At 37.5% G+C, this 26,795-nt stretch overlaps 1 protein-coding gene across 1 annotated transcript in view; it reads right to left on the bottom strand.

The window, feature by feature from the left end:
* uvrag (UV radiation resistance associated gene) overlaps window positions 1–26,795 on the bottom strand; it is a 163,461-nt gene that overhangs the window by 127,287 nt on the left and 9,379 nt on the right. Inside the window, exons 2-7 of the mRNA XM_028467535.1 lie at window positions 25,139–25,256; window positions 23,631–23,665; window positions 21,117–21,278; window positions 18,264–18,338; window positions 18,058–18,143; window positions 8,512–8,617 (exon numbers count right to left, since the gene is read on the bottom strand). Coding sequence (XP_028323336.1) covers window positions 8,512–8,617; window positions 18,058–18,143; window positions 18,264–18,338; window positions 21,117–21,278; window positions 23,631–23,665; window positions 25,139–25,256 — 582 coding nt within the window. The remainder of the gene's footprint in view (window positions 1–8,511; window positions 8,618–18,057; window positions 18,144–18,263; window positions 18,339–21,116; window positions 21,279–23,630; window positions 23,666–25,138; window positions 25,257–26,795) is intronic.

Consider the following 26,795-nt stretch of genomic DNA (forward strand, 5'->3'; position numbering starts at 1 on the left):
CCAGTTTTAAAGTCTTTACACTGGATCCCAGTCAGCCTCAGAATAGATTTTAAAGTTCTGCTGCTGGTGTATAAATCTGTGAATGGGTTTGGTTCATCCATCAGTGAGATGTTAGTCAGGTATGAACCCAGCAGGTCTCTCAGATCTATTGACACAGGCCAGATTGTTGAGCAAACATGGTGACGCTGCTTTTAGTTTTTATGCTGCAAAGAAGTTGAGCAAACTGCAGCAGACCTGAAATCAGCATCCAATGTGAAAATTGTTAAATCTAAGTTAAACGCTCCCCTTTTCTCTGCTTATGACTGAGAGGATGTTTTATATTCACCTTATTGTAGATTTCAAACCCTGTTTAATGTTTTCTAATTGCTGCATCTTTAATGATGAAAAGCTCATTGAATGGTCTTGTGTATGAAATGCGCTATACAAATAAATGTCCCTTTGTCATCAAGGCAGAATGACAATGGAAAACAAAATGTATTTAAGCTTAACTGAAATCCATTAACACCTTTAAGGATAAACTCTAAACCTAAATATACTGTATGCTGAAGCGTATACCCAGTGATGTGCCATCAGGGTAGGCAAGGTAGGCAGTGCCTACCCAAGGGTGAATTGATATTTTGATTATTTAATTCTAATTCTAATTTTTTTTTTTTTTTTTTTTAATTATAAATTATTTATTTTTCCATTTCCAATAGCCTGCAGTACCTATAAGTTTGAAAGTGTTCGCATTTTGTGCGTTTCATAGCCCAAATTACTAAACAGCGCTATTTCCTGGAACAGCTGCAGTCTTTTTTTTTCGCTCCGCTGTAAGGCAGAGGGAGGCCACGCCCCCTCCCAAAGGCACGTCGCTCTTCTGCCTCCGTTCCCATTGCGTTATTTTACGTGTTTGCGCATGCGCAGTCAGGTCCCCAATGTGACATCAATTTCCGCGTAAAGGCAGTGTGGAGAGCTGCCTTTGCACGTAACTGCGCTATGCTAAATGCTATACGTAATTTCACAGCACATTAGTTAGTGAATAGATGACACGTGACTGCTGCTGCTACGTTCTCTAGCTAGTGGGCGGGACAACACTACAGTCAGGATGACAGCGCTAGAGATGATAGAGAAACTTTGCTTTGAGGAAAAACGACAGCTTTTAAAAGATGGAGACGAACACCTGAGTTACCAGAGCTTCAGCAAAGGTAAGGTCAGAACATGTTTCATACTTTTCACAGTGAATGGAACAAAAGGAAGGATTGACTTTGTGGATGCTCCTCACTGAGGCTGTTCTGAGTTGTCATTTTCTCGGTGTTTCTGTGTTTCCAACACAAACAACAGATGTGCTGCCGTGTCATAAGATATATGTTGTTGGGAGAGTATGGAGGCTATATTAAATAATTGTTTATGTTTCTTTAATGGTGTTTATGATGTTTATTTTTCTTAGATGGCTAAACACTTGTTCATGTGGATCTTATTGGGTTTTTTCTTTCTTATTATGAATTTTATATTTTGATAAGCGCATTGAGATGACTTTGTTGGAAATTACTTAATTCAATTCAAATCAATTTTATTTGTATAAACGCTTGACAGCAGAAACATATGAAATTGTCATTGGTGGTCTCGGTTTGCAACGTGCCTACCCAGCCCTAGTGGTCACGGCACGTCACTGCGTATACCGGATAATAGCATTAATTTCACCGCTAGTGTCCATGGGCTCATCTGTAAATGGTCGCTTTGAAATAAACAAAAAGAGATTCAAATTCGAATGTAGCCGGTTATGATTTACAGTCCACATAAACAGGAATGAATCATAACATAACCTAACTGCAAGAGCGGACATGGGCTTGTCTGTAAACGGTCAAATTTTCAGGTTCAATAAACAGAAAGAGATTTAAATTCTGCGCATTGAGATGACTTTGTTGTAATTTGCGCTATACAAATAAAAATGGAATTGAACTCTCTTACCTTTATTTGGACTTTTTCGTCCTTTATTTTTTTACATGTTCAATGAAACAAACTGAACCTAGACCGAAATGTCCATGCTTTAAAAAGGTTGGCATAGATCTCTTTGGATGAAACCTGAGCACATGTCTCGTCAAGCAGGTGTCAACAGAGGGTGTCTAACTGATGGAGACAGTGAGGTTATCAGTTCGTTATCGCACCAAAGATCCTGTGGTGAGTGGCAGCATGGAAAGTTGTAAATATGCACTACTGTCAGAGCTTTGGATCAGTGGAACATCAAGTAGAAAAGTGAATCCAATAAAATGTAAATGTTTGGATTTTAAAAGATGAAAAGAGAGAAATCCAAGAGTGAAAAACCACTAAAGCTTCACAATAGTCACCGAGTTTGCTTCTGTAACCACAACTCTTGCCTGGCATCTCCCCAAACTACATGCCTCGTGAGCAACAGCAAAAGCATTAGTATACAGACCATTAGTCAAGACTTAAAAGCCGATGTGATGTCCTGCCCTTTCAACTAATTATAAACATTGATTTATAGAGCCAATTCAATCAATAAAGTGCTTCAAAAAAAAACATAAAAAGGATAAAGGAACATCTATTACAGACAACAAACAGCAAAACAGGCCTTGCTACAATACTAGGTGTTAAGGCAAAAGGCCAAAAATAATTTCAAATTTAATCAAAGGCCAAGCTCAGAAATGGGCCGCAAGACTAAACGATTGAACTGATTCTTATGTACCAGAGTTTTATCTTTACTTTGAAACATTTAGAAAAATCTCAGAAATTGGTCACATTAACAGCTAAAAAAGGGTTTAACTGAAGGACTCATCTAACAAGGAACAGAGCTCATATCAAAATGTGATCAAATTAAACAAGGATGACATTAGATTGATAACAGAATCTTATGAAGTTCAATGAGCAGCTGAAAAAAACAGATATGAACACTATTATACAAATATATATTTCGGAAGCAGAGCGGTGAAAGGATTAGCAGCCAGAACATCTGCGTTTGACTCTTTGGGCAGACCTGGGAACTCTGTGTAGAAGTTACACATTCTCGCCATGATTGTTTCCTAGCTGAACTTGCCTCCAAACTTTTAAAAATCATGAAAGTTTGGTTAATTGTAGTGTTCAAATTGCTCGTAGGAGTGAATAGTGTTCAAATCTGTGTTCAAGCACTGCAGTGGTTTCCTGAAGGGTTGAGGTCGTGGGAGAAGCTCGGAGGGACCGTTACAATCCTACAGAATATCAATGATAGTAATTAGCACATTGTGTATTTCTAGAAGTCCAAACAGACGGAAGCAATATGATGAAACTTGTTGATTAAGAAATGGGGGTGGGATTAAATAAGCATTTCTTCTTTTCCCCTCCCTTTTGAGCAGACATATTATTACAATTATAGGTGTATGTGGATCTTATCTGTTATTTTAAACATCTCTGATTGTTTCTCTCTGTTTGAGTTTCCTTGTAAACAAAGTCTTTTTTGTTTCTTTTGTTTTTTGTTTTCTTGTCCCTGCTCGAAAAAAAAAAAAAAAAATGAAATGAATTAAATATTTAGAAATGGATTGATTAAGCTTTTTTTCTAAATGAAAGACTAGGGTTACTGACATCCATATCAACATTTCAGGTCATAAATATGAAAACGATAACCTCGATACTAGCCTGACTTTGGTCTTGTCCACACCTTTACTATTAAACCCAGAAACTTCAGCTTGTGCCATAAGTACTGGTTTGAGCATGAATTTGGAAGATCTAAGAGGCTAGGTGAAGTGTGGATGTGATATTATTTAAAACAACAACAAAAACCTGAACAGAACATCCAGGGAAGACTTGAATAAATGGCCACGCACTTTGGTCTAAAACAATTATGATTTTTATCATCATTCAATTGGCATACTGCAATTTTTTTGTTTAATTAGATAAATACTTTTTGAGATATGGCTATTTTAGTGAGGGGGGTATGTGTCGATTTTCGTGGGTCCTTATTTGTTTTCAATTTTCAGCTTCTAATATCTCAGGAACTACATCAAATAGAAAACTATTTGGTATAGTAATACAGCTCCACCAACACTTTCAGAATAAATAAAAAGATCTGCTATACATCCTATCTGGTGGACATGCCAGTTCCTTAAAATTGGAAAAAAGTTTGTCAGGGCTCAAACATGTTTAAACCTTCAGTAAACAACTTGGCATATGCCTCAGCTATGTACATATACTGTTCGAATCACTAATGATTAGTCAGATATGTGCAAAGTGCATGGGATGTGCTGTAAATTTGTTGAAATGACATGGAATGACCCATGAGTGTGTGCGCTGCTCGAGGCCCCTAGAATACATAATACTGTATATTAGTGAGGAAAACTGTCCAATGTAAGAATGCAAACTTTACACTGAAAAGTTCCAGGTCCACTCTTCCAGTCACAGAGTTTCCAGTTATTCTTTCATCTTCCACAGTGCAAGCTCAGAGTATTGCATTTCACACACATGCAGGCATAAATGCACAGACACGCAGATAGAGATCCCAGTCTGAATCACAAGCAAAACAGATAAGTGTTCTTTGGGAGATTGTCGGACTCTGTGGGGCAAACAAGGAGCGATATCAGTGGCAGTGAGATGGCTGATAGAGCCTCCATCTTTCCATCGTGTTACACCCTGATACTTGCATGTTAACCTTCACTGACGTTTGCACGAACTGTAATCCTCCTACACTTACTCTGAGCAGCATACTCAACAAGAGGGTTAGAGTCGTGTGTGTGTGTGTGTGTGTGTGTGTGTGTGTGTGTGTGTGTGTGTGTGTGTGTGTGTGCGTGTGTGTGCGTGTGTGTGTGTGTGCGTGTGTGTGTGTGTGTGTGTGAGACAAGGACTGAACCCACCACCAGGGTCTGTCTGACTCCTAGTAAACATCAAACAGCAGTGGGTCAGCTGAGTAAATACTTAGCAGGCGTAGGGAGGAGGTGCTGCACGTTATAACCCTGCAGATTAATGGCAGAGTGTGGGTGAGAGGGTGAAAGGGCCATACGCCAGGGTTGGTGGCCTCCACTCTGTCCCCCTTTGATCCACGGTCGCCTCGACGCGCACACAGATCTCAAAGAGAGAAACTCTTAGAAGAGCCACACAATGCTCCACTCACTCTGAGCGGTGCGGCTTTTACAGAAAGGTAGTAGATGAGGATTAGGTGATTTATTAGCTGCTCTGAGCTCTGACAAGAGTTTCAAGGAATGTTTCACTGAGAGGGAAATATCAGAGAGGACTTTTTGAATGGAATCCTTTGTGGCTGAAAAAGAATGGAGCCTTAATGTTTTTTGTGGGAAGACTGAGGCTATGAGGAGCAGCTTTAATAGGTAGGTTGAAGGTTAGGGGAAAGGCACACAGAAAATGAAGCATATCAAAAGCTGAAGGAGCACAGATTGAAAGCAACAGCTGTAACAGCTGTGCAAAGTAGCTCTTCAGTGCACAGACATACACTCAAAGATCTGAAGCTTTCGGTGGACATAAAAACATCCCAGCTGTTAAGAATTTCACAAAGTGAAGTACAGACAAATGGAAAAAGTTTCCAAAAGCCCAGAAATTTCATATGGTGCAAGCCAATCTATATTCATATTAAAAAAACATGTTTTACTAGAGCACGAGTAAACCTTACTAGTAAGTAGGTCGTAACTAATAACCTTACTTGCAAAATCATCTACTATTAAACAATTTTGCATGACTTTTAAACATTAGATTTTTTTACTTTACTAACTTAATTTTAACTTTTGCTTTACTAGTACGGTTTACTCATGTACTAGTGCACATAAATCTTTAATAGTCAAACAAGTTTTTTGTTTACTAATTATACAACTAAAATCTAAATTGTAATTAGTGGTACTCGTAGACTGCTTTTAGTCAACTGGTAGTACTCGTAGAGCCAAAGGATTCACTAGTAGTACTGTTACAAATTTTTATGGTCAAAATCGCTGAATTTACACATTCCCTGTTCAATCTATTGAGCACATGCCCTTTGCTTTCTCTCTTTATAATGCTTAAATTACTCATGGGCAAAAATAATTATTAATCGATTTATCAAATTTGTAGATAAAACTATTTTATTTTGCAAATTCGAGTTTAAAAAGAAAAATATCTTTTTTTTTTTATTTTAAATGTATTCATTTTTTCCCACCACAGTTTTTTCTGACTTTTTCGCGTTGCATCCTTGTGGGTTACCGTAGAGCGATGTAAGCCAGCCCTCTCTTTGTTTTCATTTGTTTATCCTTTGAGTAGGCTATATGTGTGCCACAGGCATGTTTAATGTTTTTTTATTGTAATGTTTTATGTTGTAAAATATGTAGTTATCTTATTTCGTAATCAGATAAGTTAAGCTACTGTGAAGTTGCTGTTGCACTTTTGCTTAAACCTGGTTAAAGCGTGAAATTGTTGAATGACAGAACCTCATTTACTTTTAATTTTGGGATTGTTCTATGCATTTTAACTCTTGAGAACAATCACAGAAATAAAGTTGCACTTTTGAAAATATATCTGATGTCTGCAGTCATTTTAAGGGCATTGAAAAAAAATAATAATTTGAAAATCGAATCGAAACTCAAATTTTTCTTTTACTTTTAGGCAAAATTGCCCAGCCTTAGCACATGTTGACGTTCCACAATCTGTCTAATACAATAATACATTTAATGAACGTGTGACATGTTTAGTCTATCTGGTCGGCGGTGTCATCTATAAATGCACAGTGAAAAAGTATAAAGTGAGGCAGACCGTACCTCGACTCACAGACAGGGGGAAGTTTTTAAATCTGGAGACCAGCAGTGATCAGGCATGGCCTTCCCCACCATCAGTTTCCAAACAAGACCCTTAAACGTCAAACTTCAAAATAAGATAATCATTTTACCCTGCTGAAGGTCCTCTGACCGAAACCTTGGGAAATGTAGTATTTTTACTTGCATTGATCCAAGTGTGCATATCTCTATTTCACACAAATATGTGTTAAGCTCTGGCACTTTGGCAGTTTTCGTAGTGAGTGCGGTGATTCTACTACTATATTTTTATTTAGTAAATAAAAATGACTAATTTTCCCACCCCGGAAAAAAATGTAAAATGCAAATACATTTTATTGAAAATGTTTGATATAATGAAAAATCTTGTTTTTTTGCTCCTGTATTGTTAAAAAATATGGAATGGATTAAATAATAAACTTTCAAAACAACTAAATATTTTAATTAAGGCAGAACATTGAAATATAAATATGCAAAATCAGAAAGTTTTTGGTGAATTACATTCAAACTCATACCATTTAAGTGCAATACAATATATGCAAGAAATACTTCTAGCAAATGCAGAATAAAAGTAAAAGTACAATGAAATAACAGCTCCCTATATACAAATATGAAATTATATTGTAAAAAAAATGCATTTAAGCTTCTAATTGGGTACATAAATTTGTTTTTTATTAAATGCCTCACCAGTCATGAACCTCACCACACATCACTTAGTACTAGTTAATATCTACTAGTACATGTACTCCAATATATATGGTTCATACTGCAGATTTTTGCCCAAATTAACCTCCATAGGGTTCGTCTTCTATGACGTTTCATATGACTATGTTCAGACCTTACATGACAGTATGAAAGGCTCTTCAGTTTTTTTAAGACTAGCCTGTTGTAGCTTTAACATTTACTTATTATACTAATAGTTAGTATATTCAACATGTCACTACAGTTTGTTAGAGCGCACTAAAAGCATTAAGTAATTCAACGTAGACAAAACTCAGGATGTGCAATAGATCAAACCTAATATTCTATTTTTGACTAAGCAAATGACCAAAAATGTCACCATGCTTGTTTTGTCTGTGGACCTTAAATGCATCCATTGTGCCAATAAGAGCAAAAGGTGTGATACGTTTCTAACTACATTACCAAAATGATCCAAGAGATACATACGTAAGATTCTCTGGAAGACAAAACTCAGTAGAGCGACTACGACTTCAGAGACAGGACTGTGTTTACCATAAATACTGTGTCAAAGCTCAGATCAGCTCTAGGTTTTCACAGCTGTATGGCTGCCAACCCCAAAAATGTTAAATATGCTTTCTTGTTTTTGCTGTGGATCCCTGCCGAGGGTATGACAGAAGGTGGAAACACAAACAGGGGAATTCGCTCACTCAAGTGTTATCACTCAGGCAAGTTTTCCCTCTACTCTTCAACTGATCTGTCAAAACAAACAGCTCCAGTAACTGCCCTAAGTTTATGATGACAACTTACGGTGTGAAACATTACCATTACACCTGGGGCTTTGGGTGATACAGCCCCATGTAGTCTGATAAGTAATACTCACAGAACAGTCTGCTGATGCTTGTTATTACAGAAACCGTGATTCCGTTATGCCACTTTCAGCAATCACAACTGTGATGTTAGTGAAGTTCATGGAAAGCATCACATTTCAAACAGAATTTCATCAATAGTGTTTCCCTCTTAACAATTGTACAAATACTTTATAATATTATTGTTTCATGGGCTAAAAATGCTAATAGGCTAATGACCTGCTTAGGCAGAGATGCTGCTCAGGAGTTACTGTGCTCACCTTCTCTGTGCAGGTCGCTGTTGTCCGAAGCTTCTCCTCTATTTCCTTCCCAATCTTCTGCACTGTCACTTGGGTCTGTTTGATTGCTCTCTGCGCCGTGTGAAGTCTGTGAGAGAAAAACAAGTCATTCCCATCATTATAAATTACACAGAGGACATAACACTGAAAACATGATCAAGGAGCCATTAAAGTGAACAGTTACTGGTATAATGTTGCCACAGCACAACTGGTGTTTTTCTATTTTTATCATTTTACACTATTAATCTTTCTGGTCATTTATTCTTTAAGGGACTAATGGGGAACTTGGGGAGACTATTTCATTATGTATATCTTTATGCACATAATGTCAAATAAAGTACCCTTGTATCATTGTAGTGCTTGTTGGGCCTGATAATCTACAGCTTATGATTGTCCCCCTTTGATCATAAAATAAAAATCACTAAACATGCGATTCAAATTATTCCTTTTTCTGGCTTTCAATTTCTATCTATTAACTTTGCTAATAAGGAAAAGTGATAAACAACACATACGTAAAGAGTAGTGGCGGGACCATATTTTGTGATTATAAAACGTCATGTTGACGCTTCCTAAAACCCTTCCATTTCTTACAAATCATCCTTGACACTATTTACATTGTGATTCTTTAAAAATTCAAGGACTTGGACAGAATTAGACGAAAAGCTGTCTTAAGCTTGTTAGCATAGACTAATGTCATAAAACCTACAAAAGTATATTTGATTGTCGAACAAACCACATCGCTTGATGTATGGGTGATGCTGAGGACAGACAGTAAACCCATCCACACTCAGAAAGAACATTATAACTCTCTGCACAAACCAATAATCTCCTAATTCTAAATTAAAAGGAGAAGACCGCCCAGATGTTTTAGTTTAATAACAGATTTTTTTTAGTTTCAAAGATCAGTGTTCATATTAAATCGTATATAAGTTACTTATACTACTGTGGTCCAAAAACTGGATAGCTTCAGTTGGAATTCATAAGAGCAGAAACAGGAGATGGTGATTATGGCTAGCAGAGTAAGAGGATTAAGGTTTGGGTCATGAGGGTGATGTGAGTGGACTTTCTTAGGTATGTACTTGCTTTCAATTTTCAAGAAACCGGCTCTTGAGTGGATTTATTGTTAAGAGGTTCTTTTAAACAGGCTTACCACTTGGTGGGGTCACTTTACAAACCCTGGTGGAGGGTATGAGCCTCACATACTCACCTACGAGTGGGACAAATCAATACGAGCATAAAGAAGTTGTGGTGAAAAATCGTTTTGGGTTTTGTTAACTTTACTTCTGAGTCGGTCTCCTGCGATAATGTCAGGAGCTGGAGATAGTTTTTTTTTTAGAACATCAGTGCGAGTCTGTTTTGACAGCTTCATCTGTTTGGGTGATTGCAACAGCAGAATCTGATACGGTCCTCTCCCCCAGGTGAGAATAGTTATCTCTGTTGTGCTTTTCATGCATGTCGGCTCCCTTAAAGGCTTCCCTATTATTACTGCAGCCTGCAAACCAGCAGGGGGCAGTCTGTAGGCAATCTTTTAACAGTTGGGCAACTTTCCAAAGAGCACTAACTCGTGAACCATGATTCCTTTACTTTAAGAGGCATGATAGTGGCCAAACGACTGTTCCCCAGGCACAGAAGAAGTTATGGCTGTGACCGCCACTCAACCTTTACTCCTGAGAGATAAACCTAAAATGAAAGACTGAGGGCAGACTTAACCAGCCAAGGACAAATCAAACCTCATCATCAATGACTCTTCATTATCAAACCTTTGCACATATTGGTTAGATGGAGATAAATATTTGTAGCGGTTTTATGCTCTATGTTGTTCCAACATCTGCAGTTTTATAAGTAATGTTTAGGAGGAATGACCAAATACAGATGTGTGATCTGGCTACAGCGATAGTCAAGCAAGAAGGAAAACTCTCCTATTATTAATCCATAATTAGCCCTCACCTCCTCTTTCAGATGATACACAAGCAAAATTAGAAAATAAAAACCCTAGCAAACGAAAAGGTCTACGCTGCCAAACAATGCATGAAGAGAGACATTACGAGATGATACCCAATGTATAGTTTCTCAATAATTATATCAAATTTTTCAGGTAACTATGCCAAACTGTTGTTTTAAAACACTGGATAAAAAAAATGTTTAAAACCTAAAAGTGGCTTCAATGGTGACATGAGGGAACCTATAGCAATGGCACAACATGACAAAAATATAATGTGAATTGTGCATGATGTAAAATTAATTCAATCATAGGTTGCCAAGGGAAAATATTTTGTAAAATCTGGAAACAAAGTCTGAAACAGAAAGAGAAGTTTCAATTCTGTTTTGTGTAAACATAGTGCAATCCATAATAACAAATAATAGATGATATCCCACTTCACACCTCTGCCAGAAACCAAATAATCAACACAGAAGAACAATCAAAACAAACCCATGTCTAATTTCTATCTCAGTGCAAAAGAATGTCAACAAACTCAACCACTGGCTATTCACAACACTTCTCTCGTCTCCATCTGCAGAGATAAGATTTCTTGGATGAAATGTAATTGTCAGCCGGGCTTTCTACACTTCCAGGTTGATGTTTTTGTGGGCTTCTGCCGGGTTACCATAAAGCCTGTTTACATGAATACTGCAACAAAATTACAATGAAGCTATTAGATTCAATTGGCTTCACATAGAATGTCAACAAACTAACTCATCATCTTAATCATGCCCTGGATATTGTTACAACACAAAGATGGACAACTTAAATCACAGTGGGGGCCACAAAAACTGTAATAGTCTGGTCAAAGGGCCACATTATCAATATTCATTCATGTCAGCTTTTAGATTAATGACCAATCTGAAAAATCATCAGTGCCCTGAGCAATGACCACTTCATGAAAATCTAGAGATAAAGCTGATGTGTCCGATATTCTTCACAATATACAAGCTTCCACTGGGCAACATTATCACAAAGTATATTGTAAACTTTTACTGCTGTGCAAATGAAGCACAGCTCTAACGTTCTATGAACAGCAGGTGAAATATAGCAACTATTAAAACTCCAGGCCTGTCTTAAAGACATCAAATCCTGGATGAGCTGTAACTTGCTCCTTCTTAACCAGGACAAAACAGAAATTATTTTATTTGGTCCAAAACACCTCAAAGACAAATTACCAGAGCAAATAGCAGTAATATCTATAGTTGGCATTACTCTGTCACCCAGTACCACAGTGAAGTGAAGGTGTTATTTTTGATACCAACTTGACAAATGTCAAGGACAGCCTTCTTCAACCTCCATACTACCTCTAACATCAGAAACACCTTGGTTCAGAGTGATGGTGAAAAACTAATCCATGTATTTTTGACATCATTTTTCCAGTCAGGATATCCCAATAAAAGTTTCCAGTTAATCCAGAACTAGAGAACTAACAGGTACAAGCTGTATTGGCTACCCTTCATTGGCTTCCTGTAAAATCCTCCTGTTAGCATACAAAGCTCCTAAATGATCAAGCTCCAGCATTTCTCAAAGACATGTTAGTGTCCACGTACAACACTTGGCTCCATGTCTGATTACTGGATGTTCCTAGTGTATCGAAAAGTTGTAGAGGAAGCAGAGCAGTCAACTATCAGTCTCTTCACTTATGGAACCAGATCTCCATCTCAGTACACAATGCTGGTAGGCCCTCCACCTTTAAGGTTAAACTTTTTTTAAATACTGTAATTTCCGGGCTATAAAGCGCACTGTTTTATTGGCCGCATTACAATAATTTAGCAATTTTTTAATAAAAATCCACACAAATGCCGCAGCCTAACTTAGGCTGCACGCCTATTGGCTGATGACGGTGTCCGTCAAACAACTCGGCCAATCAGAACGAGCTGCTGTACTCAAGTTAGTTTTCACAAAAGTGTCCGTGTTTCAACTGATAAGTTTCCTTTACTACATGAAGTCTCCTCCTCTGCCCCGTGTCTACATATCAGTCCATTTACAGCTTTTTATGGTCACTTTTTACTGGAACCAGACTGATACAACACTTCATCCGCGCTTCTTACCGTGAACTACCGTGGAGCAATCACAGCGAGACGGACTCTGAGTCAGAATTTGGACTTATAGTCCGGAAATTACAATACTTGTTTGAAAAAGAGTATAAAGGATCAGCTTAGTCCTTTCCTCCTCCCACTTGAATGGTCTGGGGTGAAGGTTAGAATTCCAGACTGCGCTGAGCCCAGCGTGTCTGATGCAGTCTAATCTGCCACTTTCTGGTCCCTACACCGACTCCCTAACAACGACCCTAACCCCTAAATGGTTTCTCCATCATGAGCTTTTCTCATTGTTGACATCCTCTTCTCCTAACTCTCCACTTTAAATTAATTCATCCACAATATTAGTAATTTTCAGACCAAAATAGACTAAATAAGGCTTCAAAACTTTAGTTAAACCTTCCCTCTTCAGACTGCACATTCTCCTCACTCTTATCTCTTTAATTTTCAAGTATCCTGGCATTGAAACAGACAGTTCCTCATCTGTGGCTCTCTGATATTTATTCTCTCTTTCTGTTCTGTTCTCCTCTTCGTTGTCCACAAACAATCCAACCAGTTTTACAGATGGCTGCGTGTTCTGCTGGAGGTTTCTTCTTTTAAAAAGGAACATTTCCACATGTCAATGATGCTGTTCATGTGTAGATGTGTTTATTCATTAAAACATAACTATATTTTGTGATTGGAACCATGCAACGTTGTATTTGGGGCTATATAAATTAAGTCTCATTGAATTGAGATAAATTTTAGTAACATATGCCTAGATAACAGCCTCAAGACGGTAATTTCTTAAATGAAAATCTTCAGTTCAAAAGGTCAAGCACCCTCAATATAGAACCATGACAGCACTGACATGTCGATGCAAAAAACAGAAAGTGAGGACACCTCAGGGGCTTTGGCCCTGAGATCATTACCATCCCCTCCCAGAGCGTCACTGTTGCACCGCTTCTGTTCACGCATGCTGAACAGCCTCCACTATAGGACCATACATGAGCAAATCAAGAAGCACAGGCAACATGTGGCTCTGATCACAGGAGATGAGAGGAAAGTTTATACTTTAGGCTAAAGGAGTTTAAGACAAGGCAGTGAACTGTGAAAGTTCTGCCTTGGGAATTATTATTTGCCTTGTGTCACTGAGGTCACTCTTAAAATTTGGGAACCAAAGTAGTTTTGTTGTCAATGTATATAACAAATACATAAAAACACAGGTCTGAATATTTTAGGACAGTGCTATTTTAAATTGGCCAATTCAATTTGCAGCAGGCTTTTATGTTCTCACTCATTTTAGTCCCAAATGTTCTCCTGCAAAAATATGGATAACCATATATTTATTTGTTTTGGTTTAAAATCCATTGGGATTTTTTAGCAGCAAAATGCAGTTGAAAATGCTGAAAGATCCTACAGATCAGAAAGTTTGGCTTATTGTTTGACCAACTTCAGGGGACCAGTTCACTGGAGGAAGAGGCTTTGCTTACACAGTGGCCATAGAAAAGGAGAAGAGTCTAATTGGTGACCTGTCTGTTCACAGGTCAGCAATGCATCACCAAGTTACTCACACAAGCAACTGATGTTGTCAACTAGGGATGAGCAGAAGAGCAGACTTATAACAAATTGCAGTCATTAATCAAGATCAGGGCTTCTGCAGTAAAAAAGCTCTCAGCCTCTTCACTAAAGAACATGCTTCAGACATATAAGAGTAAGACTGGAGAATGTTTTACATTGTGGGATTCCTTTTGGCATATCCCCTATTGTAGGTAGAGAAAATCAAGTAATGGATTACCTAAGAAGATCCTTTTTCAAAGATCAAGCTTGGATTTAAGAAAAACAGTTAAAAGAAGACTCTACAACGTTCAGTTGCCAAAAACTATGATCATAAATGGGCTTGCTTTATATAGCGCTTTATCCCCACACTGCAGTAGTCTGAAAGCATATGGGTATGTATGTAGTCAGTGAAAAGTCCCTTATTTGACTTGAGCACCCAAGCAAAGCCTAGCTGGTTTCACAGAACAAAGAACATGCAACATCACAACACACTGCGTCCAACAAGTTGAAAGTGAGGCTTGTACTGAGACATGTACTATGAACAACAATAATGTTGGCATTTCATCACAAACTGGTGCAGTCCTGATGTTTTTCTTCATTACAGTAAACTAGCATTGACACTTGGGAAAACTAGAAGAAGAAAAATACATTAATTGGAAAACTGGTAAAATAAAGCCCAACAGGGAAGATGAGTTGAAGTTCATGCAGAAGAAAAAAAGGGAGGAGTCAAGTTTACCAAGTCCAACAAGGTGTGAACAGAAAAAGAACCTAGACAACAAAGCAAGAACAGAAGTCTACAAAGTTGTGATTGAAAGTGAGTTTCATTTTGATTCCCCTCACTTTAAAGTAAAAAAAAAAAAAACTAAATCATTACATGTTCAAACAGGTGCCATTAATACAGGTAACGAGTGGAGGACAGAGGAGCCTCTTAAAGAAGACATTACAGGTCTGTGAGAGCCAGAAATCTTGCTTGTTTGTAGATGACCAAATACTTATTTTACCGAGGGATTTACCAATTAACTCATTAAAAATCCTACAATGTGATTTTGTGGATTTTTTTCTCATTTTGTCTCTCATAGTTGAGGTATACCTATGATAAAAATTACAGGCCTCTCATCTTTTCAAGTGGAAGTACTTGCACAATTGGTGGCTGACTAAATACTTTTTTGCCCCACTGTACTTTATACACTTCTAGGGCACAGATTACCTTTTTGTATTGTGGACCTACACCATCTCAAATGATGAGTTTCAACTGTTTATACACTGTTTACAGCAGTGACGACTGCTATAATTAATTCACTTTCATTTATTTATGCCACTACTGTGACCACCAAACAAATAATCTTTTTCTGGCCTCCATCACTCACAAGCACCCCTTCCTCATTCTGAAAACGCAGTGTTCAAATCGTAGAATCTTATTGGTCAGTGGCTCGTTTCAATGCAAAAAACATTGATGAGCTCCTTTGCTTTGACCGTTTATTGTAGAATGTGGGTTTGTCGAGGGTCGGCTATGAAGTGACTTCACTGGGCTGCTGGGCGATATGGACCAAAACTCATATCGTAATATTTTTTCTCAAAATGGCGATATACGATATAAATCTCGATATTTCTATGTCAATAAAGTCTTACCAGAAAGATAATTCTGGGTTAAAATTATAAGGAACAGCATGTGTGAGTGAGTTCTGTAGTGTGGCTTGTTTAGAGGAAGGTCTGGGTTAGAACACACTCAGAAAATCCATCTAACTGTGCTTTTCATAGTGTTCTGAAAAGTAACGAAAGCAAAGCAGTGATTCCTAAAACAGCTGGTATATATAATAATACAAAATAACCTATAAAAATGTATATCTCAAAACTATGGAAAACTTGTAGACACTTGGAGGACACTGTTTGACTGTACTCCATGAATAATATTAAATACTTGTATGATACGATTTGTTGTATAAATTAAATAAATAAAAATAAGTTAAAAAAAAAATATATAGATATATCTTGATATAGTGGATATTGTCATTTTCTATATCGCCAAAATAGAAAACTTGATACATTTTGAATCACGATATTGTGTAGGTTTTCCTCGTCCGGTTTCATAAATCAGATTTTTTTTTTTGACAGCACATTTTCAGATTTTCGGCCAACGCTCACTTTGAGTATGGATCCTACGCAGCGTTCAATAAACAAGGCCCCGCCCCTGGTCATGAGACTGCTTGATTAAGTTAGTGAGCTTTGATTGAAAGTTTTTGTCCCAAATCCATGCCTTTGAAATTTTTATAAACCGGATGTTTGTTTTTTATAGCAGGAAAATGCTTGTGGAGCCTTGGTAACCATCCTAATAATAGGATCATTATCTAACTTTGGAAGTGTTCAACTTGAACCTTCCAACGGTTCATTTATTTGGCGGCTGCTGCTGTAATTAAGCTGTGGGTGGTGTTTCAGTAAACACAGGGTTTCCCCTGAGGGAAACCCTTAAAGTGCTCCCTGCAGCTCACCACATCTATACACACACATGCAACACAACATGTCTGCTCCTCAGCACATTCCACCACTTAGAAGTTCCTTCACTGCTGATCGGAAGTTTCCCTTTGAGACATTTACTTACAAACTCTGCCTCCCTCCTGTGGTCCAAAAATATACTGCGGCGACTTTTTTCTGTGAGACTTCAAGTCATAATTTAGTATGGTCAATTTTTTTCTACTTTTCTCTGTATTTACTCAATGGAAAATTAGTTTAAAAAATACAATGATTGACAACCGTGATCAGCGTTTACGTCACTGATGATCCTGAGGTGCGCTTTAATTTCTGATGCCATGATTACTTTAAATTCAATTGTTAATCAAGCAAATCCCAAAAATACTGGATTGCATCTGTATTTAGGAAAAAGTGGAGTTTTCTCTATAAAATCATGCTAAACATGTTGGTGGACTGTATAAAGTCTTAGATTCTGCATATCTAACATGAAGGTTTAACCAAAGTGTGTTCATTTGTTTGTTTGAGCATATTAGAAACTATTCATCTGAATAATCAGGACATTTGTTTTTCATTATTTTTTGCAAAAAAAAAAGTAGAGCAATTATTACAATATGAGTAATTGTTTTACATTCTAAAATGACCGTACCCCCTTTTTGAGAAACACTGCTTAACACCAACATTGTCATTACATTTCCGTGGACCCGGTTACCTCACTGCTCTCTCTACGGTGGGGTCGGGGTCTCCTCACCCCCGGCGTGACTGTTGACCGGAGCAGTCGACAGTCCGCTCGATACACTTTTATACTTTGTTTATGAGTTATCTATGTTTATAGTGAAAAATAAAGTACACCTTTTGAAAGCGTTGTTTTAATATTTGTGTCTAACATAACACACATGGTTAGGTTCAGTAGGTAAGTAATAATCCAGAAATAACTTACATTTTAAGACACTTAAAAAACACATAACATATTTCTGTGACCGGAAGATAAACAAGGGCATTTTAATGCTCATTTGTAACAACAACAACACAGCCACAACCCCCTAGCAGTAAGGCGGCCAATCACATAGCGAGGCGTTCCCTCCACGCAGATGTAAAAGGGTCAACGTTGACGGCATGGCCCCGGCGTAGGCCCTGATGCTGAACCTTAAACCAGACTTAAGTCTAAATGTTCCATGAAGATAAGACTCCAACCCACAGCCTTCAGGCTTTAACAAAGAGCAATTTCACAGGGTTGTGTAGCCTGTTTATATTTGTTAATATAAGAAATGATCATAAATCAAACTAACTGTAACTGTGTGTAATTTATTTCATGACTTTAAAAGACAGAGGAGCAAAGGTTTGACTTTAGCACTTTTCCCCCACGTTTGATCTTGACTATTGAAAAGTGATACCAGACTAAAAACAGCTTTAAGCATTTACACTGGAGTATGTAAGGATGCCTGATACTATAGTTTATGATATGATGGTCTGGCTCCATAAGAATGTGTGCTGTTCGCTTACCTGAGCAATGAGAAGACACTGTAGGAGTTCCTGACTGCATTGGGGTCAACCTGAAGAAGGCTGTTTTTCTTCCGCTCCGACTGATCCTGAAAAGAATAAACGTCAGTGTTTCAGAATTCAAAGCGTGACCGAACAGTAAATGTGATTACTGCAGGGCCACTCTATCACCACACAATAGCTTTGAGAAACAGACAGGAAGCTTGTACCTTATGATCAAAGTCAGCTGAATAGTAACCATCGTTCAGCCCGAAAATGATCTCATTTGGATTTCTGGATCTGATCTGAGAACAGAGCGACACAGCAGAGGCTAATTGTAAAGTCAGACACAGCAGAACAAAGGACAGCGAGCATCTGGAAGTGTATAAAGTGGTGCTATCCATTTACAAAGTCTGAATACAGTCTGGCTGTGAGACGCAGACCCTCTTTACACGCCATTTATATACTTTTATAAATGGAAAGAACCAGATTAGCTCCACAAATCTACTAAGTCTTTGAAGAGAAAAGATAAATGCAACCATTGAAATTACAACTAAAGTTTCACCAACCTTTATCACAGCCTACAAAATTCACTTTCTTATCTTTTACACCAATTCTTAAACTTTTTTTGGCTTAAGTACCCCTTTCTCTTATTTCTTAATCCAAGTACCCCCCTTTGTCCAAAAAGCCCCTATAGAGCATAATAATGGAATAAACGAGTAATAACACACACATTAAAGTGTATTTAGTGCCTTCTGAATGAATTTATTTATACTTTTTTTTTCCCACATTTATTTTTTATTGAAGAGACAAATAGTTTACATTTTCCTTCAACAAGGTCATGTGATTTTGCTCTTCAATTTTTGCATTATGAAACTTGGAACAAACAAACAAAACAAAAAAACCATAGAGAGAGGTGGGGCGCCCTTTTGTATAACACAGCATTACCAACAATAGCAGTTATCAGTATTTATATTTCAACATTACATGAAATCAGATCTTGTAGGCTTAACATATTCTGTCCATATTCGATAAATTAGGTCCGCTTGCAATTTCAACTGAAATGAAAATTTTTTCATGATGTACAGACCCTTTCCAAAAAATTAGAATATCATAGAAAAGTTGTTTAATTCCCATAATTCCATTCAAAAAGTTAAACTTTCCTAGATTATAGGTTCAAGGCCCACAATTTAAACGATTTCAATTATTTATTTGTTTATTTTTACATAATTTGGGCTTCCAGCTCATAAAACCCACGAAAACAGGAATTCAAAAAATTAGAATACTGTGAAGAAATCACCATTTACTTTTCAATTTTTGCAGAAAAAAAAGAGGAGAAGAAGGACTGGACTGTTGGCCAGTGGTCCAAGGTCAAGAATCAAGGTCCAAGGGTTTGGAGGAAGACGGGTGAGGAACATAACCCAAGCTGCTTGAGGTCCAATGTGAAATATCCACAGTCAGTCATGATTTGTTGGGCAATGTTCTGTTCTGTTCCTCACCCGTCTTCATCCAAACCCGTGGACCTTGATTCCTGAATGAAAGCCACACTTTACTTTCATCTGAAAAGAGGACCATGGACCACTGGCCAACAGTCCAGTCCTTCTTCTCCTCTTTTTTTTCTGCAAAAATTGAAAAGTAAATGGTGATTTCTTCAGGGTATTCTAATTTTTTGAATTCCTGTTTTTGTGCGTTTTTTGAGCTGGAAGCCCAAATTATGTAAAAATGAACAAATAAATACTTGAAATTGTTTAAATTGTGGGCCCTGAATTTATAATCTATGAAAGTTTAACTTTTTAAATGGTATTATGGAAATTAAACAACTTTTCCGTGATATTCTAATTTTTTGGAAAGGGTCTGTACAATGTTTATCCAATCCTCGTTTGTTGGTTTTTCAGGCTTGAGGCATCTTCTTGTGACGGCCTTTTTATTTGCTGCTAAGAGAACGTAAAGCAGTTTCTTTTCTCTCTTGTCAATTCCATCCAATTCTATTCTACAAAGATAGATTGCTTCAAATGTCAGGGGAAAACAATTGAAAATACATTTTGAATATGTTGATGATGATGAAAATGATTCGCCCCTGTACTACCACATCTCCAACATGCATCTCCAGTTTCCTGGTATCATTTTTGTGCTGGTGTAATGAAAAAACGCTTTGTGTTTTTCCACCAGAATTGATGATATGTATTTGACCCAGTTGAGGCCGACTGAATTTCACAAATGTGATCCCATTTCTTCCTCAGTTACCGTAAAACACCCTTCTCTTTCCCATTTTTCTTTTTACGTAGTAGGTGCTCTCCTCCATACTCCACAAGATGCTGTTGTACAGTTTGTAAATCATTTTGGTAAGGGACAAGGGTGTTGTTAGTGACATAAATGTTTGGTCAGATGAAGGTATTTTCATATTCCGATTAAAGTAGTGCTTGATTTTTAGGTACCTGTTCATGTTCTAATCAAGATCATTTTCATCATCATTATTATGATTATCATTTTTAACTATATAATAAACATAAAACCCCATATTTTAATGCTTTCATTTGTTAATTTTCCACTTTCTCTTTCTCAAATACCCCCTGTGGTGACATTGCGTACCCCAAGGTGTACACAAGCCCCCATTTGAGAAACACTGTTTTATACCGACATTGTTATTACATTTCTGTTTTGCATTAAATGCTCTGACAGATACAAAGATGAACTATATCTAATAACCCAAGTAAAACCTTTTAAGAATTAAATCTCATAAAAACCAAAGTTATGTACATGAAGTTAGTTTAATAAACAAATCTAGTCATTGGAGGAAAATAACTCTAAAAAATATGAGAACATTAACACAGTATAAACCGTACAGAAACATGTGATGTATGTCATTTAATTTGTTATAATAAATCTTCTGTCCCCTTTATGTGTTGTGCAGGGTCGTCAAAGCTCAAATCGGCAGTAAGGCAGGAGATCAGTTTGGTACACAATGTATGAAACATTACATTACATTAAAAAAAGGAAAAAAATAGGGTAAGAAGAACACATACATGCGCATATATGCTACAATACACAATACAGTTCCATTTTCTTGTGAGTGATTTCCAAACCTGCTGTCCAGTGTATCTGAGCCCATCAAGGTTGACCATCCATTCGATGAGCAGCTGGTAGTGGTCCTCCTGTCCTCCCCATATCCTGACCACAAAGCACGACACTGAGGTGTCCAAAAGGTCCGGGAGCATCCCAAAGTCCAGGCTCCGCCAGGTGGGATTCTAACATTTAAAAGGACACACAATAATAATCTGAAACTTGATTTTAGAAATCAAGCACCAGCACAAAATACGGTAGCGGGGGTTACAGAATAACCATGTATTCTGATGAATAGTTGACTAAAGTGGCGTACCGTTGTTTTGTTTGACGTAAAGATTGACAGTGACACGAGAGATGATATTTGCAAAATGTTTTAATTTCAATATTAAGTTTTTCTGCAACAAGCAGTGTCTGAAATAACAGGTATTTTCTTTTATATAATTTTAAAAGAAAACGTAACAAAAATGTTTTAAATAACAGCAAAGCATAACAACAGGTTACATTAATTCTGTTTTTTTTATTTTGCAGAAATGCTGTACTTGAATTAAGTTAACAGTAACATTAGCTTAGCATCTGCATTGCTTCACCCCATGGAATTAAATTCAGAGGGTCCAACTCTAGTGAGGTCTCCTAACCCTCTTCCCCTGGTCAGGGGTCTGCAACCTTTACTCTACAAGGAACCATTTAACCTCATCTCACCTGGATGAAAGTCCTCCTGGAGCCATAAAAATAAATTAAGACAATACAGTGTTATAAACCTTTCTTGCCACACATAAAGCATGCATATTTAACCGGTAAATTGGTGGTTAAATGAATCTGTCCCCACACAATTAAAATCTTTATTTTCTTCCAGAATAGTCTTTTTGTTGGTTTAGTTATCTTACCAGGGATTTAGGACTTGAGGTTAGTCACAGGTGCAGGAAAGTTGATGGTCTGTAGATGTTGCAGGAGGTGAAGTAGGAAAGTGCTGAGTCATTGCTCAACGTGATTTATTTTAGGTTAACAAATTGTTATATTTTGATTTTATTTGTCATTAATCATTAATAGCTTCTGTAAAAAATAACTATTTATTTCAATAGTTTTTTAAATCTCTAGGGAGCCACTGGAAAAAAGTCACATTAGGCCCCAGAGCCGCAGGTTGCAGACCATTGCTCAGGGAGAACCACAGCTGAACATCTGGCCTGGCATCATAGTCCATCAGTTCTGGTCCCTCCATGCTGATTCTGATGAGGTCCTCCTCTTTGGTGTGGAATCGTATATGTGCCGCACGTGTACGCTCTCTCACTCTGCTTGGTGCGCACAGCGCATTCTTCCCCCCCAGGTCCGATAAACGCACCCCACATGCGCTCCGTCTCTATGCTCGGTGAGTTTTGTGCGCTCTACCCCGCCCCCTCCGCCCCCTCCTCCCCACGTCCGCGCGACCAGATTAAATTTTCACTCGCACACTGAAAAAATAGTCGCATATGCGACCAATTTGGTCGCAGTTTCGAGCTCTGCAAATGCATCTTGGGAAACGCTCATCATCCTAATCATGCTTATACTATACAGTAGACACACAGTATATACTCATTGAGAATGTAGTGTATAGTACGGAGTGTGACATTTTGAACACAGCCCATGTTTATTTTTCTAAATCAAATCTAAAAGCAAACGTCTAATTCCCATAATGTGTCTCTGATCTGTTCAGTAACTCAATGATCCTGATCAACCTTTGAAACATTCTGTCCCATCATTAAAAGCATGACCTGCTCCATAGATGACAACAGGAAGCACTTCAGCAGTCCAATCCAAAACTATTACCATTAGAAGGCCGAATGTTTGAACTAGGACCTCTAAACATACAGTACATGTTGTTAATCATTACTTTGTGTGGGACCCTCTCCATGATTCTTTTCTTTCACTCTCACCAGGAGAGAAATGTAAAGTTTTTCCATCACAGTTAAGTCAATTTCAACCAAACTTGACATTTAACTTAATTCACCTTCAATCCCAAATTCCTTTCACTTAATCCATTTAGAGAGTTCCTCTCTCTGGGACAGAAAACAAAGTTTAAAAGCAGAAGTGTGACCCAGGGACTACAGCCAAATAAAACTAGTGAGAGTCCTGACAGGAAACAGCTAAACAGCAGTTTGAATGAAAATAGGAAGGCCAAGAGGAAGCTTTTCCCTCCACTCTTAGTGACAGGAAGAAGACTGAGATCTACAACAGCCCTGTCAGCAATGCTGCAGAGCTCTGCTGAGAGCTGAGGGCCCCATGACTCCTATGCAGCATTACTGCTTCAGTCTGCGGAGAGGCCTGAGTGGTGGGTCCCTGAACCAGCTTAGGTCAGCTCATTACTGGACTGCTGGCCCAAAGCCAGTGGCTCATTACCAGTGGCTGATAAGAAGCTTCATGCAGAGCTGCATTGCTTATGCACAGAAACGCAGTAAAGGTCAGATAATCCTGTACAGGAGGATACTTACACAAGCAGTGGTATTTATATTACAGCTAACCTTTTCTAACTGAGAAAATAACATGTTAATAATCATACTCACCAAAGAGTCTCTTATCACTTCACTCTTGTAGAAACCTGAAAAAACATCAAGAGGGCGAATTATTCAAAAGTTACAAACATTCATACACACTTATCAGCCATGAAGACTGAGAACTCTCATCAGTCTATACTGGCTTATCATTGTTCAGGGTCCAGAGGTACTGGAGCCTAACATGTGACTCAAGGGGTAAGCAGTGGTAATTTAGACAGAACTTTTTATATAGTCAGTGGATCAGTGGTAGGGTGGGTAGTCCAATAACCAAAGGGTTGGGGGTTCGAATCCTGCTCTAGCCAAGTCATTGTCGTTGTGTCCTTGGGCAAAGCACTTAACCCACATTGAATTGTATGAATGTAGTGTGAGTGAATGTTGGTGGTGGTCGGTGGGGTCGACCTGCCTGGGGTAGCCTCGCCTCTGTCAGTCTGCCCCAGGGCAGCTGTGGCTACAATAGTGGCTTACCACCACCATGTGTGGAGTAAAAGAATAATGCATATCCATTTTAAGGGCTTTGAGTGTCTACGAAAAAATTGCTATATAAAATCTAATGGATAATTATTATTATCATTAAATTACAATGCAGTCAAAATCTAGTCATCAGGGCTATTTCATATAGGGCCTGTACTACAAAGCTGGTTAAGTATATCCAGGATATCTCTCTGTCAGCGGACTTCATCTAACCAATCTATACCTCTCCTAAAGGATGGCATCATTAAATGAAAGGATTGCATTTATCCATTAATATTCTTTCTTCCATAAATGCAGCAACCAGGATCTTCTAGGAATGGGCAGGTAACTTTCAACTGAGTTAGCCAGCATTGTATACAGCACACACAAAATAAATCCCGGAAGTTAGCGCGATAAGAAGAAATCCAGCTTCGTAGTACAGGCCGTTATAGTCTAGTTTTATTCAGCTAAATGACATTGAAATTTTAGTCAACTAAAGCTGTTACAGATATTGTCGAATAAAATATACAGCATAGTTTCTGCATTTTTTAAGATGCATATATCATTGATTAACCTGATATGGGATGGTACAAATATTTGTAAATACAGAAACAGATTTGACAAAATTAGAAAAAAAAATCCAGAAAATCACATTGTAGGGTTTTTAATGAATTGATCATTTTATCTCATAGTTGAGGTATACCTATGATGAAAATTACAGGCCTCGCTCATCTTTTTAAGTGGGAGAACTTGCACAATTGGTGGCTGATTTAAATGTTTATAGTGCTGGAATGAGATTAAATGGCCTTACACAAATCAATTCATTTTATTGTCATCTTCATAAATCATGAATGTGTCATTGACTTACAATTAAAAGCGCATCTACTTTAGAGAAATCAAAGATAATAAATTACCGTAAATAAGTTGGGCCTGTGCTCAACAGAAGGTGAATGGATCGGTCCTCTTCAGTAATATTTCAGACTACATGTAAGATCAAACACCCAGTGTGAAGGGAACCTGGAGCTCCCAGGTAGATGTGTGTATGTGCATTAAGCGATAACACTGACCTCTGGAAATGCTCTCCCCTAAACAGAGGTGCAGGGTGAAGTAAGTGTCGAGCAGCGGGGAACCATTCTTGTTAACAATGTTTCTGGCTGCGATGCTTCGAAGATGACGAAGCCGTCTCTGATGAGCAGGAGAGAGGACAGAGTGAGACATGGAGACCAACAAACATCACCGACTCACTGCTGAGACCTGCCATTTGTAAACAATACAGCAGCTTTGTTTGGGATAACAACCAATTACACCACAATCTAAAATTTGTAAATGAACCATTTCTTCCCCCAGGCTGTCACTCTGATCAACACTTAACAGTCATAGAGTGTCAGACCTGTTTCTGTTACTGTGAAATAACCATAGAACTAAACATAACAACCCTGGATCAACCAGTCACTGAGAATGTTCATGGACATAATATTTTCATTTAAATGTTCACCTGCACTACTCATCAATGCACTACGGCACTATTATCTTATTATTATTGTATTTTTTTATTTCATTTCATTATTATTATTATTATTATTATTACTATAATTATCTTGTTATTTTATTTAGTTTGCACATATTAGTCTAACTACTCTATATTTATGTTTATACTTCTTTTTTTTCTTTTTTCTAGTTGATTGTTATTATTAGTCTAACTACTCTTTATATTTATGTTATGCTTCTTTTTTATTTATTTTTCTTCATTCTAATTGATTGTTATTATTTAATGTTTACACTATCAGAGAGAGCACAGTTCACTAAGACAAATTCCTTGTGTGTATTCAATACATTACTTGGTCAATAAAGTTGATTCTGATTCTGATACTGATTAGTTTTAATGCAGACAGGGAAGAGCTTCTGTCTGTGTGTGGTTTCAAAAAACTTTAAATCTTTACGGCCAGTGAACAAGCAGGAAACGCTCAGTCATGGCTGTCACATGAGGAACGTGTGAAAGATTTTAGCTATGCAGTAAAGGATCATTCAGCTGCACCAAACCACACATAAATGACCGCTTCAAAGCAGCAGAACACACTCAAATACAGTATCACCCATTACAAAGATGACTTCAGAAAAGTGGGTGGCCAGAAAGTGTTTAGGTTCAACAGGAGCCAAATCAAGTCTGTATTGTTTAGGCTGGACTGAATGACTCTGTCATTTTTAGAAACAAAAACATATTGATCTTAAATTAATTACAAGGCAAAACATCATCAGAACTAATTCATGAATTGTAGAAGCCGGACAAACATTTGTGTATTTTATTTTGCATTCAGAATAGTTTTTTTCTTGATTTGGTAAATTAATACTTTTAGAATTTTTTGCAACAGGAAACTAAAACAAAATCCTGACACTTGATTTTCAAACAAATAAATTGTAATTTTTTATTTATTTTTTTAAATGCTGGGTTTTAAAAACAGTATGGTCTGTTAATTAGCTGTGTGGCTCAAAACTAAATAATTTCATGCAAAGTAAGGGTGTCCCGATCGAATATTGATATCGGAAATCGGTCCTATATCATACAAAAGTATTTGATTACATCAGCCTGCATCTAAAATCTCTGAGAACATTGCTCTGGGTCTTCTAATTGTATTTTTGTTTATTTTATTCAAATGTAGTATATTATGTTTAAGCTTTGAGTGGATGTAAGTTACCATTGGTGAATAATAAATGGCTCACTTTTCC

Source organism: Gouania willdenowi, chromosome 14 (assembly GCF_900634775.1).
Source record: "Gouania willdenowi chromosome 14, fGouWil2.1, whole genome shotgun sequence".
Classification (NCBI taxonomy): domain Eukaryota; kingdom Metazoa; phylum Chordata; class Actinopteri; order Blenniiformes; family Gobiesocidae; genus Gouania; species Gouania willdenowi.